This window comes from Clinocottus analis, unplaced genomic scaffold, assembly GCF_023055335.1.
Source record: "Clinocottus analis isolate CAN_PGR_092001 unplaced genomic scaffold, fCliAna1.0.p SCAF_8, whole genome shotgun sequence".
NCBI lineage: Eukaryota > Metazoa > Chordata > Actinopteri > Perciformes > Cottidae > Clinocottus > Clinocottus analis.
The window spans coordinates 12,831,522-12,848,050 of NW_027176240.1; the positions used below are offsets into that span (position 1 = coordinate 12,831,522).

At 41.6% G+C, this 16,529-nt stretch overlaps 2 protein-coding genes across 6 annotated transcripts in view; one reads left to right on the forward strand and one right to left on the reverse strand.

Moving 5' to 3' along the window:
* The first annotated feature begins 32 nt into the window (after positions 1–32).
* Positions 33–2,859, forward strand: LOC137779806 (5-hydroxytryptamine receptor 1D). Its single transcript, XM_068567999.1, has 3 exons — positions 33–183; positions 1,196–1,344; positions 1,570–2,859. The coding sequence occupies exons 1-3, from the start codon at positions 33–35 to the stop codon at positions 2,857–2,859; spliced, it is 1,590 nt and encodes a 529-aa protein (XP_068424100.1).
* Positions 2,860–3,326: 467 nt separating this feature from the next.
* The window catches only part of slc35f3b (solute carrier family 35 member F3b), a 47,408-nt gene continuing 34,205 nt past the window's right edge, over positions 3,327–16,529 (reverse strand). For 3 of the 5 annotated variants that reach the window (XM_068568776.1, XM_068568778.1, XM_068568779.1), the window contains 6 exons: positions 13,066–13,408; positions 9,807–10,026; positions 6,890–7,015; positions 6,238–6,430; positions 6,006–6,095; positions 3,327–5,722 (listed from right to left, as the gene is read on the reverse strand). In XM_068568776.1, coding sequence (XP_068424877.1) covers positions 5,481–5,722; positions 6,006–6,095; positions 6,238–6,430; positions 6,890–7,015; positions 9,807–10,026; positions 13,066–13,408 — 1,214 coding nt within the window. In that variant the 3' untranslated portion in view covers positions 3,327–5,480. The remainder of the gene's footprint in view (positions 5,723–6,005; positions 6,096–6,237; positions 6,431–6,889; positions 7,016–9,806; positions 10,027–13,065; positions 13,409–16,529) is intronic. The other 2 variants (XM_068568777.1, XM_068568780.1) reach the window with 1 other exon arrangement.

A 16,529-nucleotide genomic window follows, 5' to 3' on the forward strand; every position in this document is an offset into this window, starting at 1 on the left:
TGTGAGGATTGCCGTTGTTTTTCGGGTGGGACATGGACGACCTGGACGGCTCCTGGTCGATGTCCCTGCGGGCGGCAGCGGTCAACGCGAGCTGGTCGGAGGGCGCGGGGCTCGGCGTGTCCATGCAGACCCAGCTGGTCCTGGAGATCCTCATGGTGCTGATGTGTTTATGCGCTGTGGCAGGTAAAAGCTTAAGCTTCACTTCTCATTTAACCACAAAGTCCCGCTTAAAGTTTCCGACAATAGTAGGCCTATGGTCACAAAAAAACATTCTGCAATTATTTTATTTGTCCCATCACCTTCATGATATTACATACAAATAATGTAGTGGCCTAATCTTCATGTCTGCACAAATGTAAGCTTCTTAATATCTTGCGTCGGATAAAATGTCCTGTTATTTGATAATAAATATTTTAATTTTGAAGACTTTATGGAATCTTGAGAAAAGTTCTATAGCACCTTTGATTATTTGTAACTAAAGGCTTCATTAGTGCTTAATGCACCAGTTACAGTAAATTATGAATATAATTTACAATCCATTAATATCATTTTAATATAATGATGAAATATTCCTTTGGCTGGTGGTCATTCATCCCCCTGCACGACATTTAAATTAGATTTATTTTTGTTCTTTAGTTCATAAAAAATACATGAAAAAAACTGCAGAGCTTCTCAACCTAAATGTATTGTTGAAATGTTGTAAAACATTTTTTTTCTTGGCTTATTTGACATTTGAAAGTACATGGTTTATTTACAAGTTTTTGCACGACTTGCATTTATGACTGCAGGCTTGATGAGTAATTATAAAATCAGAAGCTCAAGGCTTTTAATTATTGACTTTAATGACATTTGAAGCTGCCAAACCGAAGGCTAACCGTTGCATTTTTAAAATGTAATTGTCATATCATATTTCAATGCCTGAACAAATTAATCCATATTTATCTGAATTTTTAAAAAAAACTACCCTGTGGCTATATTTATTAAATACGTGCACTACACTACACAATTAACTAACAATCATTGGCTTCGCCTTCTGCAGCGCTGTTTTGTACAATATCTACATATCAAAATAGTTATTTTTGATACTTATTTACCTGCTATTCCGTGCAGAGAGCAGACTGTCCACACTTTTCTGATTCGGTTATTCAATCACAGGTTTACTACTGTGTGTAAACTGTGCTGTATTTCTGTGTAGGTAATATCCTTGTTATTGTTATTGTGGCTGCAACCAAGACTTTCCACTCGGTGACGTCGGTGCTGATCATGAACCTGGCCGTCAGTGACCTCCTGGTGGGCGTCGGAGTGATGCCTTTTGTTGCTTTGTCCATCATGAACCGCGGATGGGTGGATTGTATTGTATGTCCCTTCTATCCAGTCATATAAAATGCTTTACATGCACATTGCAGCATTTGTGTCTGACGTGACCTAAAACTGACCTAATAACGCCTTTTTTCCTATAATCCTGTGTGTGTGTGTGTGTGTGTGTGTGTGTGTGTGTGTGTGTGTGTGTGTGTGTGTGTGTGTGTGTGTGTGTGCGTGCTGAAATGCTGTCTCTCTCCTGTCTAACAGGACCTGTGCTTGTACGTGGGTTACACCTCCTCTGTGTACTGCACAGCCTCTGTACTGACATTAGCAGCTATTGCCCTCGACCGCTACCACTCCATCATGGACTGCCTGCTCTACAACTCCCGCTGCACCCTGTGGAGAACTGGTGCTGTTGTCCTGTGGATCTGGCTGCAGGCTCTGGTGACCAGTTGTCCTCCCCTGCTGGGCTGGAGCTCCGTCACATATGTGGTTCCCATGTTCAGCTGTGCAGTCAACTGGTCCAGCAGTCCCAGCTACACAGCTTTCATGTCTGCCCTGTCTTACCTCATCCCAGCCGTGGTCATCCTCTTCTGCTACGTGAACATTGTCAAGGTGGCCCGCAGCCATGCCAGGAGGATTCACACATTGGAGGACTCTGTCCAGCGCAGCAGGAATCCGAGCTCTGCCTTCGCTCATGGGGAGTCCACTCACCAGCGCTGTGGGAGCCTCCACAGCAGCCCCTCCACACTGATTTATCACGTGAGTGGACAGTTTGTGTCTGAGGAGGTCATTAGAGAGGAGGGGGATTACATCAGCTCTGCTCTCCCTGAATCTACAACGGCGCAGAATAGCCCTTCATCCAGACGTTTGTTCTCCTTCCTGGCTCAGACCGCCTCTCAGCCACCGCTGCAGAACTCCCATCAGCACCATAACCACCATGGAGTGTTGCGTCTCTTTCTGGTCATCTCAGCCTTCTTCCTCTGCTGGACACCATACATAGGCGTGGCTCTGGTTCAGGCCACAGAAACTGCAATCTCGGGCCAGTCCAGCCTCATCCCTCCCTCTGCTGTCACCTTTTCTTACTGGCTGGTGTTGCTGAACTCTGACATTAATCCGCTGCTGTATGCTCTGCTTAGCAAACGTTTCCAGGGAGCTCTGCAGTGTCTGAGGCAAAAAATAAGAGCACGTCTGGGGAGTGCGGTGGGCAGGGACGGGGTAAGCAGAGCAGGGGGAGATGACGGCAGGAGCAGTGACCCCTGCACTCTCACCAACTCCCATCTGGGTCAACCTTGCAGCTCAGAGAGTTCCACCTGTGATGACTCGAGGTATTCCTCGTCCATTTTTACCGTTAGCACTGACTTCAAACATCACTCTACCTCCCCGTCCTTCTCAGTGTGGCAAGACGCCAGAGGTAAAGGAAGGGTGGACTGCCTGCAGGTCCCCTCTCAGCCACCAGATGGCAGCAGATTGCCTTTCTCTGCTCTGACCAAGGAGCGTCAGGCCACTTTCTTCTATGGACAGATAACAGTCAGAGTGGAGCACGATGTTTGTTAGTTTAATACCTGCAGGTGCTGTTGCAGCAATATTATTATAGGACTAACAATTATTTTGATTATGGATTAATTTGTTGTTATTTTCTTACCTAATTGATAATTTGGTTCAGAAAATATCATAGAAGATAAGCAAATATTCAGGTTTAATAAGCTAGAACCAGTGATGTTTTGGGGCATTTTCGCTTTTAAAAAAAAGACAATAATTGTCTATCATAGTTATGCCAATCAACTAATTGAGTATTCAATCACTTCATCTGTCGCATAAGACATCTTTAAATGTCTTGTGTTGTCTACCTAATGTTCCAAATGCCCCAAATAATCAATAAAATATTAAAATATTATCAAAATAATCTGCACATTAATTTTATAATTTTCATATTGTCATGTTGCCTGTAGCCATTTACAGTGATCACATGCTGGCACACATACTTAGTAACACTGCAGAGGAAACAAACCTGGACTGGGAAGTGTATTGAAAAGAAATATTTTATATAGTACATGTGATTACACTTGAAGACACCCAACAGTTGATCTAATGAAACCATCTTTTATTCACGCTCTATATAGTTCCTCCTCAAATGTGATAATCATATGTTGCATCTCAGTGTAAAAATCATCATTCCTTACAAAGGTTTACATTTATGTCTAGCAATAATTCCAGAGGAATACAATATTATAATTTATTGTCATAGATCATGACAATGGGAAACAGTGCTAATGTTTTCTATTGCAAAAGAAAGAAAAGGCAGTGAAGTGGACTTCAGCTGTATCTGCTCATACAGTACGGGCATGCTCGTCCTGCAGATGTTTCTCGCTGTCCTCTCCAGGGCAGCAACCAAACGCAAAAACATATAAAAAGTTCTGTAAGATGAGTTAAGAGTTTGTTCCAAAAAAACTCAGTCAGATGAGTACAAGAAGGACGGTATTAAAGAGTGTCTCTGCAGCAGTCTGTGGTAGCACTGTAAAAAACTGATGGCACGTAGCGAGCATGTGTGGTCGAGTGATGTTCATACATTCACAACAAGGCAGAGTCACCACTAGTAGCTTTGCAAGGCGTGTGCCTCACTCCATCTCGGGTTCATCTTGGTTGTTATCTTGCCTCAGAAATGTGATTGATGGAAACCGTAAAAAACAATACAGTAAGACAGTTTTTGACAGAGCAGAGGCGAACAAATGGGAGTTAATCTCATGGCGCACCTCGTCTCAAGCCACAGTGAGACATCACTGTTTCTTTTTTACCAGGAAAAAAAATGTAAGTGACAATTGCTGCAGATTAGTTTGTGTGCACATACTGTATGTCTAGAAAGTTAAACGTGATAAGAATTCAAGGGGGGGGCTCAGTGATCTCTATGGTCGATGTTCAAAGTTATTAAAGGGGTAGTTACAAGTTTTCATGTCAGTCTGATAATAAGCTGTTAGTGCGTTTAGTCCATCCAAAGATGTGTATATCTGACACATTAGTTGTGAATATTGGCCAGTTAAAAGTTTTGACAGCTTACGGACAGTTAAAAAAACACATTTAATATTATAATCGAATGACAATACATGTCCTATTAATGCATGTATGACCGATATTGCGTGGTTAATAAACAGTTTGCTGCTGGTGTCTCAGCAACAGAAAATGTGTGACATTATGGATGGACTGGAAGCTGGAAGCGCTCGCACTTTTTGACACACAAATATCAACCATCTCATGCATTGAAAACTGCTGCAATAGAGATACTGGTTTTAGATCTCTCGTGACTTTAACTGTGAGCCTGAGCAATGGTTGTCAGCATCGACAGAGTGGGAGTTTAGCCCGAGGAAAGCACATAACTGCAGGAGGCCAATCAGTGTGGCCGAAAAGGACCTGACCTCTCAGGATGAACAGACCGAGAGCGGTTGCAAAAGCTTCTTTGTCTCAGATTGATCCTCAGGTGTTCAGACAAGTCCGTTCACACCAAATGAGCCCATTGGATCCACAGCTCCGGGACATCCACGGTGTGATACACGGCTATGTACAGTGCACAAAAGGCAGGTGTTTGTCATTAAGTTTACACCTGAGGGACGCCACTGTGGGCCTTCCTTTTTTTGTTTTCAGGCATTTAGCATTTTAGGCATTCTTCTTTGGATCTTAAAGGTGTGTACTGTAAATGTGTACATGTTAAGGACAACAAGTCCACATGGAGTTAGGCCTGCCTCCAAAAAGTCCTTTTTTTTTTCCTCTCGCAATTGAAAGATCTCAGGCAAGTTGGCAAGTCTTCCCAGGCGCAAGGATGTGAATCCATGGAATGATTAAGAGCTAAATTAATACATGACTCAATCTTTATCATACTTGATCTTTTGGGAAAGAAGGGTAACTAGTATTGTCCATATCCATGCACCAACTCTAATAACTTCTGTGTGGAATGGACACCAAATGAATGATACACAGTCACCCTGCATCTCCCACTTTGACCGAATGTTACTGATCATAGGGCATCTGGGATACCTTTTTTCCATTCAGAGAGCTACTCGAAAGAGAGGGCAAGTCACCAGATGGGTCAAATGCCCCCACATTGGCATTACAAGGTGTTAATGTGTCTCCCTCGCTCCGGCGGTCTGCGTGTTAGATACGTGTTTGCATGGTAAAATGTCATGGAGTCAATGTGCAAATGTTGACATGGAGGTCCTGGCTCTCCCTCTCCAGTTGAGCCCTGTGGTGGTGCCAGCCTCTGCACTGCCCTCTGCTGGCTCGTCCCGCTTGCGCAGCTTTGTGCTGAGCTGGATGATGCACTGGTCCCAGTCCTCAGGTAACAGCAGCATGAGGAAACCCAGGCAAATGATGAACACGGCAATGAGGCGCACTGTGTTGAAGTTAATTTCACATGTGTAGAGGTCTACCACTGTCAAATAAAGAGGATGCATTAGTGTCAGCAGAGGAAGGAGTTTGTATGAGTTGTAATTACCAAAACAGGAATTGATATGATTCATATAAACACATAAGTAAAATGAATAATACGTTAACTTAGTAAGTTTATCAGAGAAAATTATGCAATGATAATTTGAAATTTATATTCTATTCATCAAATATAGATGATTTCTTTTGGGCAGATTTCAATGCCATCAAATATTTAATGTTGGCCGTATTTAAAAAGTTAAGTCTGGGAGGAAAGCCAACAGACTTACTGGCATTTACAGGAACACTTAGGACGATGCCAAGGGAGATTAATGTCGGGTATGTTATTGCAATGCCAAAGTTCACCAGGACGTTGAAAGCTGTGGGAAGAAGAACAATCACAGCGGCAGGCGACACAATGAGGGTGTGAAACCACCAAACCTACAAAGTTCTATTCATGGGTTGCGTAATCGTTGCGGTATCAGATTCAAGCACATCTCTTCATAAATTGTCTTTCCGTACCAAACAACAGGCCTGCAACCCCACAGAGGTAGGCCCAGGGGATGTCTGCGAGGGAGCCGATGTACTCCACATGTGTAAAATACAGGATGAGCGGCACAAAGCTGATGAAAACAAAGTTGGCGCTTCCAACAATGCTCAGAAATAGTGCAGCCTCTCCAAATTTGGCACTGCCCAGGACCATCTTGAAGAGCACCTGAGGACAAATGAGGAGAGTCATGAATGCACAAGATCTTCCCCCTCAAGGAGCAGAGGGATATTGCAGAGCGGTGCGTCTGCCAAGTACTTGCCATGTCTCTGGCAACGGGCCGCTGCTGTCTGTTTATCACATTAGGCAGCACAGGCAGCAGGGCAGAGGAGACCAGAGCTCCGTCAAAATATAGAGATCTGTCCCATAACCTCCTTCATCAGGACATCGCAGCCCGAGGCCAGCAACCGAACGCTCACAAATTACATGCTTCTGTCAGCTCAGTTTTACATTTCATAATCTCTTCCTGTCTTCTTCCACCTGGTTACATAAGTAGAAGGGAGCTAGTCCAGGATTTTTTACATAAAATACTTTTTCTTTTTTAATATTTATTGTTTCGCTGCAGATGGTGTCACTACAAGGGTGGTTTTTAATGTTCTTTACAACTGATCAAATGCAAATACATACCTTGTAGAGTGCTGACATCGAAGCAGAGGCCACGACCAAAGTAATGCCGATGACTGAATGGCTGTGGAATCCATCCGCATAGGTCATCATTACAATTCCTGCTATGGCCAAGATAGCGGCTACTATCTGGAGAGACAGAGAGAGAGAGAGAGGAGGACGAACATCAGCGAATGACGGATGGACGACACGCTGCTCGCAGTGTGGTGATAAAGACCCGAGAACCTTTAGTGCTGTGTAGGAACACAGCAGGCACACATGGCACATTGTTTGTCACAGCAGAAGCGTCACAGGATGAGGCTGTAACGATATAATTAAAATGTGGGTTTTGTTTTACAGTCAGCAGACTGCTCATTTGGTGTTTGTGTTTTCTCAGACAGACACATGCACAAACTCAGTGGTGGAAGATAACAAAGTAGCTATTTACTGAAGAACAGTATGAATATGAGGTGTTTATACCTTGAGTATTTCCATAATGCTACTTTATACTTTAACTCCACTTTATGGAGAGAAATACTGTACTTTTTTACTTCGTTACATTTATTTACTTTACAGATTCAAATTTTACAGAAAGAAATATACATATTATGAACTAATAAAATACAGTATATTGTAAAAGATTTAACGGTTTCCAAGTTTGTTCGTTTTTTGTGTGTTTAAGGCTCCTTACCCTGGTTATCGTATATACAAATATTTGTTTATATATCCTCTCCTGGTAATTTATCTGATTTAATTAGTACTTTTACTATTATTACTATTGTACTTTCACTTAAGCAAGATTAAAAATGCATGATGTTTACTTGTAATGGAGTATTTTTTACCTATGTAAAGGATCTGAGCACGTCTTCCACCACTGTACACACACACTGTACACATTCTCAAATTAAACCTAATCTTAGATTCACAAACACAGCAGAGGCAGCTTCTACAATGTTGGCTCGATTGTCTGACATTGATTTTCCTTACACTGCCATCATGTTTACGAACTGAATAGCTCCCTCGATCCCCCACTTTTCACACCCACTCCCACTCCGTGCGATCACAGCTTCAAAATGCCACCAAACCATCTGTTTCATCGCGCTCTCAAACAGCCTCGAATATTCTTCACTCACCTTGCAGAATTTGTTTTTGCTGAATCTTTAAATGCATGTGTGTTCAGCTGAAGAATAGCAGTCCAGCTGAGTGGATTAGCTCTGCATTAAAGAGGTGTCAGGAAGATAAATGAGCCGTTTGCTATTGCTTGGCCAAAGCTCTTGGGCACCTTTTGGCAAAATGGCTCTTTCTACGCTGCCGGCTGTCTGTCAGTCACAGCTATACCTTCCGTCATGCATTTTTTGTGATGAACTGTATGCTAACGGGGTCAGCGACCCTGTTGTGCTCGTGATTTAGTTTCTTGATATGCTTCTGCACAATGTGAGGGTCGGAGGAGATCATGGCACCTGCTCATTGAGTAGCTTATGTGATGAGTATTAGGCTAAACTCCCCTTTACAACTGATCCATCCAAACAAATGCAAGTCGCACTCCAGCCAAAGGGCTCTTCGTTTAACTGCAGGACCTTCAAACCATATCCTGACTTCGCCACCAAGCCGCGCCGTCTTTTTACGAACACAAATCCTAAAAACAACCCATATCATCCTGTTTAACAAGGATGATTTAGCATCCCTCAGCGTTCTCTCTCCCCTCCTTCACTTTCATGACAAACTCATCCAAGATCCACTGCATTGCTGCAGACAGCCAAACTCCAAACACTGCAATCCCAGAGAGAGAGAGAGAGAGAGGGAAAGAGAGAGAGAGAGAGAGAGAGAGAGAGGGAGAGGGAGAGGGAGAGAGAGAGCTGGGGGTGTGAAAGACACAGAAGCAGGATTATTACAGTATTTGTCTCTTACTGAGGCCTTTCATTGCAGATAATGGGGGTGGGGAGTTGGGGCATGCACCAGGGAGAGCTGGTTTGGTTGTGAGTGTGTAAAAGAAAATCGGGGGAAAGCCATTTTCCCCCGGACGGCTGCAGATATGAAAGCGTGTGAGGAGTGCAGTGGGAGGAGAGTGGGAGCTACCTCGATTCGCAACGCTAAGCCCTCACTTCCCTCTTCCTTTCTCTTCATCTAGATAAAATCAGTGACAAGCAGACCCACACACCAGGAGGCCCTTTTGAGTGACACAGTGATCACTGGAGGGAAATCACGCCGCCACATAGGTAGCGTGCGCTCTACTCACCGTGCTCCTGTGAGCAGGTCACACGTTCATGGCAAATTCAGCCAGAGCAATACTAAAATACTTTCAGAGGTTTTTAGTTAACTCTAGTGCAAAATAGAGGCAATACACTTTGAACACACACTTCAGAATAAGTGCTTAGAGGAAAAATTGGACTTCTTTCTCTCAATCAAGAGCAAAAAGATACACAGTCAGAAGCCCAAAGGCAAGTGAAGGTCATGTTGTTATCTTGTGTTATCCATCGTACAGCAAGCCTTTGCCTTAAACAATTGACTTGTCAGTTTGAGACTGTGGTGTTCAAGATAAAATGAGGATGATTCAACCCTCTGAAAATATAATATCATATCATATTGTAGTTTCCAAGATCCAAAAGCTACTTTGATTATTTGTAACCTTATACAATCAGATGTAACAGCATTGACATAAGTGTAGCAAAACGTAATTCTTAGGATTTTTGCACATTATTATTTTACATGAAATTGACGCAAAAATGAATTATTTTAATGGTAGTTTGTTACTTTTTATTATGTTGTTTATTACCGGTGAAAGTTGCCAACGGGGAGTGAGCAGCCTGGAGGGTAAATCCTTGTTTTACTATCTACTTTCCTTTTTGTGACCTGTGCTTGACTCACACTCGTATTTAACTATGCAGTGGGGAACATTTTCAAAACAACTCTTTCTCACACACACACAGGCTGATATACTCACCCTGACCCCCATGAAGCGGTCTCTAAGTACAATCCAGGATAGCAGGAAGACGAAGGCCTTGTTACAACAGAAGAGCGCCGACACGTCTGTTGTGTTGATCTTCCTGAGGGCCTGCAGGTACAGGTAGTTGGTGAGGATCCACAGCAGGCCAAAAGGAGCCACCTTTGTGAAAAACACCTTGGGTGTGAGCCCGTCGTCCCCGAAAAAGCGACAGCACTCCCTGAGCAGAGACATGATGCAGAGCAGAGTCAGAATATCGAAAAATGGGGTACAACTAATGTAAGAGTTGATCAATATTTATGAACACAAAACAGCTCTGTCTGAACAAATGATACCAGAGAGACCAGAGACTCTAATCAGTGGTGAGTGTGTGAAGTAATACCCCTTTTAACGTCTAAATATTGAACATGGCACCACAGTGCGTGTGGGACCAAGAGAAATGTGTAAATATTTACTAACAATTGAATCTGCCACAAGGCAAAAAAGACAAATGTTTCTAAACTGTTCATTAATGAAATTAAACTATTTATTTCCTCCTAAGGTGTTTTCTGTAATAGGATTTGTCTATGCCAGTTGGAGGCTCCAATATGTTAATATATTATATAGTTGTGCAAATGTTGCTCATGCTCAGTCTAACTCAACATACATTAGAAGCAAAACTAACTGGTAAATGAAAAACAGTCAGCCTGGTGACATGTTGTTATCTTGAAGAAGTGATCCAACTAGTCATATACTATTGCTTTTCTTCAGTGGATATTAAGTCTGGGCTTGATTCCTATCCATCTCCTTGTGTGTTAACTACACACAAGAAGCTTGAAGTCTTCAAGTATGTGAAAAGGATGAAAATCAGCCACGCTCTGTGTAATGTGAAAGGAACCAAGTCAAAAGTGCATTTTGTATCAGTATCAAAATACTTGAAAGTGATCCTGTCGACTCTGTTGTTTTAAAATTCAATAAGGCTTTAAGTTGAAACCCCCGCCCCGTCATAATGTAACATGAATGCATTTTCAAGATGTTGGCATTTTGACTGCGCTCCTGAGTTTCACCGTTTACTCTGAAAGCTGCTGGCCCTGTGAAAGTGATGAAGCAGCACTACCTGAGTGACAGGTATGCCACATTTCTAAGAGTATTTGCTGAAGAGCAGCACTGTTGTGAACCAACCCCAGAGAGCTGAGTCAGCACTTCACACTCCCTTTATAAATACACTGATTCAGTGACAATTACTAAAGTCGATCGTCATTTCATTATAGACACTGGAAACGCCGCCTTCAAAACTACACCGCTGCTGACAGTTTGTGGTTTGTTTCTGCTGGACTCGTAATTTGCGTTGCTTTTGAGAAAGACTCGCAGCACTACGACTGTGCTGAGGACGATGTGGAGAAAGCTAATTTGAAACCATCCAGCTGTGTCATGAAGTCGACGTACACTTTAAAGACACTGCAGTTCAAATCTAAATATTTCAGATTAGCATGTTGGTCTGGAAGAAATTTTAAGGGCCCTGAACATCATTTAGTAGAAGTTGTTTTGGTGTTGAAATTAGCAATAGAAATTATGTCATTAAGTATATTTGAAAGAAAATGAAGTATATTTGAAAAAAAAAAACAGATTTTTTTTTATCTTCATGGTCCTAATTTAGGTACAACTTATTGGCAGTTTTCTGAGCTTATAATAACATCTTTTCAGTTAAATAACTCAACTGAGCACACTCAGATCCTGCAATATTATCAGGGAAAAAGTGAGGAAGTGAGCCTTGAGTTCATATTGTATAAAGTTTCATGATGAGTATCTGCCTCTTACCGGTGAAAAATCCTCTCCACCCATATGAATGAGGACAAACACCAGCTATTACCTACGTATGTCAACTTTTGGTCTCTATTTCTCGCGCATTGATTTGCAATTCACCAGCAGGTGCAATTTGAATAAACAACAAAGGAAACAGAGTGCTTAATATTCGGAGCACATCAGCTCCGGCCGAGGAGTGTGAGCCCCAGATCCTCGTGTAAGCCCTCCAAGAAGAAGAGCTACACATCACAGAAGTGCATCAGAAATACCGAGCCAATCCCCCCTCCGGGCTCACCCACCATCCACACCTTCCAAATACTTTCACCCTCTTTCGCTCCTTGTGCCAAAGTAGCACAGCAGGTTGCAGCGATAAGACTTTCCTTTCTAAAGATCACGATGAATGGACTGTTTCAAGTGTGAAAGCTCTGCTAACACATTTAGGATTATATTCGCTCTGTTTTCTGCAGCAGCACAATGAAAGATGGCACAGGAAGCTGATATTCCAAATAAAGTAAATGGTGTGCTGTGTTGGAAATGACAAATTAACAGGGAGTGATTGTGCATAAATAACCATGCAGAAAACATGGAAGGTAAACACCTCAGATCATTCAGTGAGATCATCAATTATAAGAATGCTGTTAAACAGCTGGCGTGTCTTGCAATCCTTTTTGGGGATCTTGACCTCGTGTTTGGAACCACGACAATCTCGACAAAGTCTTTTCAACAATCTCAACAGGACGTGTCTGAGCATTTCAGCTGTATCCAGAAAGAAGACCAGCGAGACTATTTGTTATCACCTTTCCAGAAAAATATTTCTAATGAGTGCATTGGATTCTGGTCTACTGAGGCTGTCGCTGACTGGAAAATTGCTTTCCTTGTGAAATTGCATGATAAAGTCAGTGTATCATCTGTCAGTTTTTTATCAAAAACAATTCCGTTTTTACTGTGGTTGACTTCACTTGCACAGTTGATAATTTCCAGTTAGTCATTTCTGTTTGAGCTGCAGAATAAATATTTGCGTATTGTGTGTTTTTGGCTTGTAAGGCCGTAACAATAAGAAAACACACACTTTTAGCAATACACATTTGTTTAAATTGTGTAGAGGATCTTAGTGTGGATAAGAACCACTGTTCAATGGAGCCTATGTGATGAAGAGTGTGTCATTTCCTCTAATAATGCTACATTGATGCATTGTCAACGCAACATTGTTCAGGAAGCTGACGTTCAGTTGCATTTGATTGCTGCTGGTCCTAAATGTTGAGCTGCATATGAAATCTCTAGTTCAGTTTTGTTTTTTCCATTGAGGGAACATTGTGAAAAACAGACCTTTACTTCAAGTTTTGAAAAAAGTCAGCCATGCTTTTGTCACATCAAACCCTGTTTAACCCTGTTGTTTCATTTGCTTTGTTTTATCTGTTTAAAAAGTGTCACGTTAGTCATGTCGACTTGCTCGCCTGCATGCAGTGAGACTTCTCACCTGAACCTCTGTCTGGGCGTCTGCCTCTCTGGGCTCTTGCACAGATGGCCGATGTAGTACAGGGGGAAGAAGAGGGAGTTCCAGGAGGTGGCGAACCAGGTGAGGGTGAAGGGGGCGTCAAACTGCTTAAAGGTCAGCTTGGCCAGCTGGGTGGACCCAGCCCAGGAGGAGCACACACACATCACCATGACCACCCCCCACAGGGCCTTCCGCACCTGTACGGTTGTCACTCGGATGCAGCAGTGCAGCTTCCGTTTGCTGGAGCCGGACTCCACTCCGACCGCACCGCCGGCCGACTGGGCCTCTGTGGTGCCCACCACATTCTCCCTGATGCGGTCTTCTACTATACATGAACACACACAAGATGGATTAGATAAGATACAATATAATATTCCTTTATTAGTCCCGCAGTGGGGAAATTGCAGGATTACAGCAGCAGACAGGTAAAGTGCACACAAGAGACACATAGTAAAATAAAATATAACATATAAATAAACAGTAAAACAGTAATTAAAACAGTGGAGAATCAACAATAGCATTGTTATATCGGGTTAGAACAGAATAAAAAGTATTCATATTGCACCAGATGGATAGACACTGACAGGAATATAGTCTTTTTATATTTCTTTATATTGCTTTACAGAGATCCCATCAAACCAATGTATAAAATATAGTTTAGCATTCTACATACAGTATAATCATTCTGTGTTTGTCTCTTGCTGTATAAACATGTTGTAAGAAACTCTTTTCTGTGTGTTAATGACTGCAGGTCACCCATGTCTTTTTCCAGCTAAATATAGATCCTTTCACAGTTTAATTGAACTTGAAGGTAATCAATCAGACATCTGAGTTAAAAATGTGGTGATCAAGTGTGACAGGCTGCAGCCAAATAGAGGACAAAAGAGGGCAGATCTGATTTCCAATCCAAGGCGACCTCTTCTCCACCTCGTGAGTTACAATGACACGTGTGTGTGCATGTGTGCGTGCTCCAGAGTGCCCGAAGGCACACACAGACTTAACTTTGCTGTTTCTCCCGTCCGAACCTAATAGCCTCCGCACTACTTCAATAATGTGTAAATTGAGACAAAGCATTGATGTGTGTTTTCTGCCACTCGCACACACTGTGCGTCAGAGCTGTTTCACTTCCCAAGGTCATGTCGTTACTTCGAGTCACTGAACTTACTCATGGATACTGTGTTTGTTTTCTCCTCCAAACAACTCAGTTATAACTGCATAATATTGCCAAGGCAATAAAAAGCTAAGAAGCTCAAACGCAACAACATACATATTATTCATTCAAACAGCCGATCGTCATTCACACAGCCTCTCTTTATCGCTCAATGACATTTTGCCCATTATATCTTCACTAGGACTGCAGCGAACATCCACAAAAGGAGAATAAAACTGTAATGTCAATGACACAACCAGAAGCAATAAACTTCATCCTGAGACCGCTCTCTGCAACTTATATTCACTTTATGGTTGAACGAGCATCTCCATGTCTGAGGGACACAGAGACCCCATCCCATTGGGCCTGAACAGCTCAAAGAAACAGAGTTTAGACACAACATGTACGTTTGTCATGCTGAATAGCATATGGTTAGGAGTAAGAAGAGTTCCTTGATAAGTAGGTCAACAGGAGGTTTTGGACCTCTTGCCATTCTATGACTCCTTGTGATATAATCAACATCTGTGAGTAAGTTAGTTCTAGTTTTAGTCTATATCATTTGATATAACTCATAGTATTACTCATGTATATTCATATAATGTCTAAAGTGGCTTATGCTCAGTCATTTTGTATTTGGATGTTTATTCCTTGTATTTTGAATATATATATATATATATATATATATATATATATATATATATATATATATATATATATATATATATATATGTAAATGTCTTATATATAATACGTTTATATATATAAATATATAAACGTTATTTATATATTCATAGCCAATGCACTGATTTGTGTGTATGATGCATCCAGGTACACATGTAGAGGTATATCCGTGTCATGACAACACTGTCTATTTATGTTGTTTAATTAACTCTGTAATAATTCATCAGGTTTTATTCAGTGATCTATATCAACTGTTTAGTACCTTTCTGTAGCAGTACACTTTGAAAATAACTCCTGAGATTAATATTGAATTGATTAATATATATATTTATTTATAATTATAATATTAATATCAAATTGTAAAGTTTTTCCTATTTTTCCAAAATTTGGTGGCATCCTGAATGTAATCTTGTGTTAAATTATGTTAATTTAATGGTTTCTTATGGTGCAAACTAGTACCACCATTATTTTATACTCATCTAAGGGTTTACAATTCGTAAATAAATTATTAATAATCATTACATATCTTAATATGTTTTAATTATTGATTAAATATGCTATCAGCAACATCACTACAAGACTAACAGAAACAACACACACACTATTGTCAATAGTGCTTTATAAAGAACTGTATTTGTATTTAGCCAAACAAATCCTACAGCTATACTTTCACCACCGAGAAGAAAACTGCAAACCACAACTGTTCAATCGGGCAAGTGAGAGGCCCACAAAGGAAACTACCTCATATCAGCTCTGTTTCATAACGGCCGTATCATATGCACAATACATTTACTGGAGCTTCCCGCCTTCCAACGAGTTAAAACCGAGGGATCTCCCTAATGTGCTACCAGAGGTAATGATCTGCTGCAGGGAGCCTTTTGCCGATTCATCATCACTGCTGACTGGAATACAGATCGCACTTCAAAAAGATGACATGAATCCAACTTACGTTGGGGTCACACTGTGAAAGTTGTTATTGTATGGCACGAACCGGACACTGAACATATCTAATTGTAGTTATCCTGTGTTAGTTTATCATGTATACACGGATGAAGCCCTCGGCCTTCGTGTTAATGTGATCAGTCAAAGGGTCACCATCCTCTTATATAAGCAACTTGCTACATATTTAACACAACAGCTGTACACGAGTGCATCCAACACTACCTATGACGAGTCATTCTTCCAGAAAGAGCTGCTTCTGACCTTGCCAGGTTGTCACAGATTAACATCCCCGATGACTATCGCCTCCAATGCTAATGCCGCGGCTTTCCCCGGCTGTCTGCTGAATGCACAACCAGAGATTCTGATTTCTGTTCATCTGCTGTGGAAATGTGATGCAATTAAGATGAAATTGTGCTGCATTATTTGGGTATCCTGAACAATGCATCTTGCTCCCGAGGGGGAAAAAAAAGAAGCAATTGACAGCTGTGATGGTCTTGTGGCAAATCTGGCAGCAATGAAAGATGATTCAAGATCATTGTCTGTTCCTGCAATAAATGATGAATCAGCAAAGACCAAAAAAAGAGCCAGACACACAAGGATGTCTGTCAAAGTCTTTCGGCACATGGGTGAGAATTAGGTTTCTCTATTCTGAGCTCAAAGCCTCTTTGTCTTG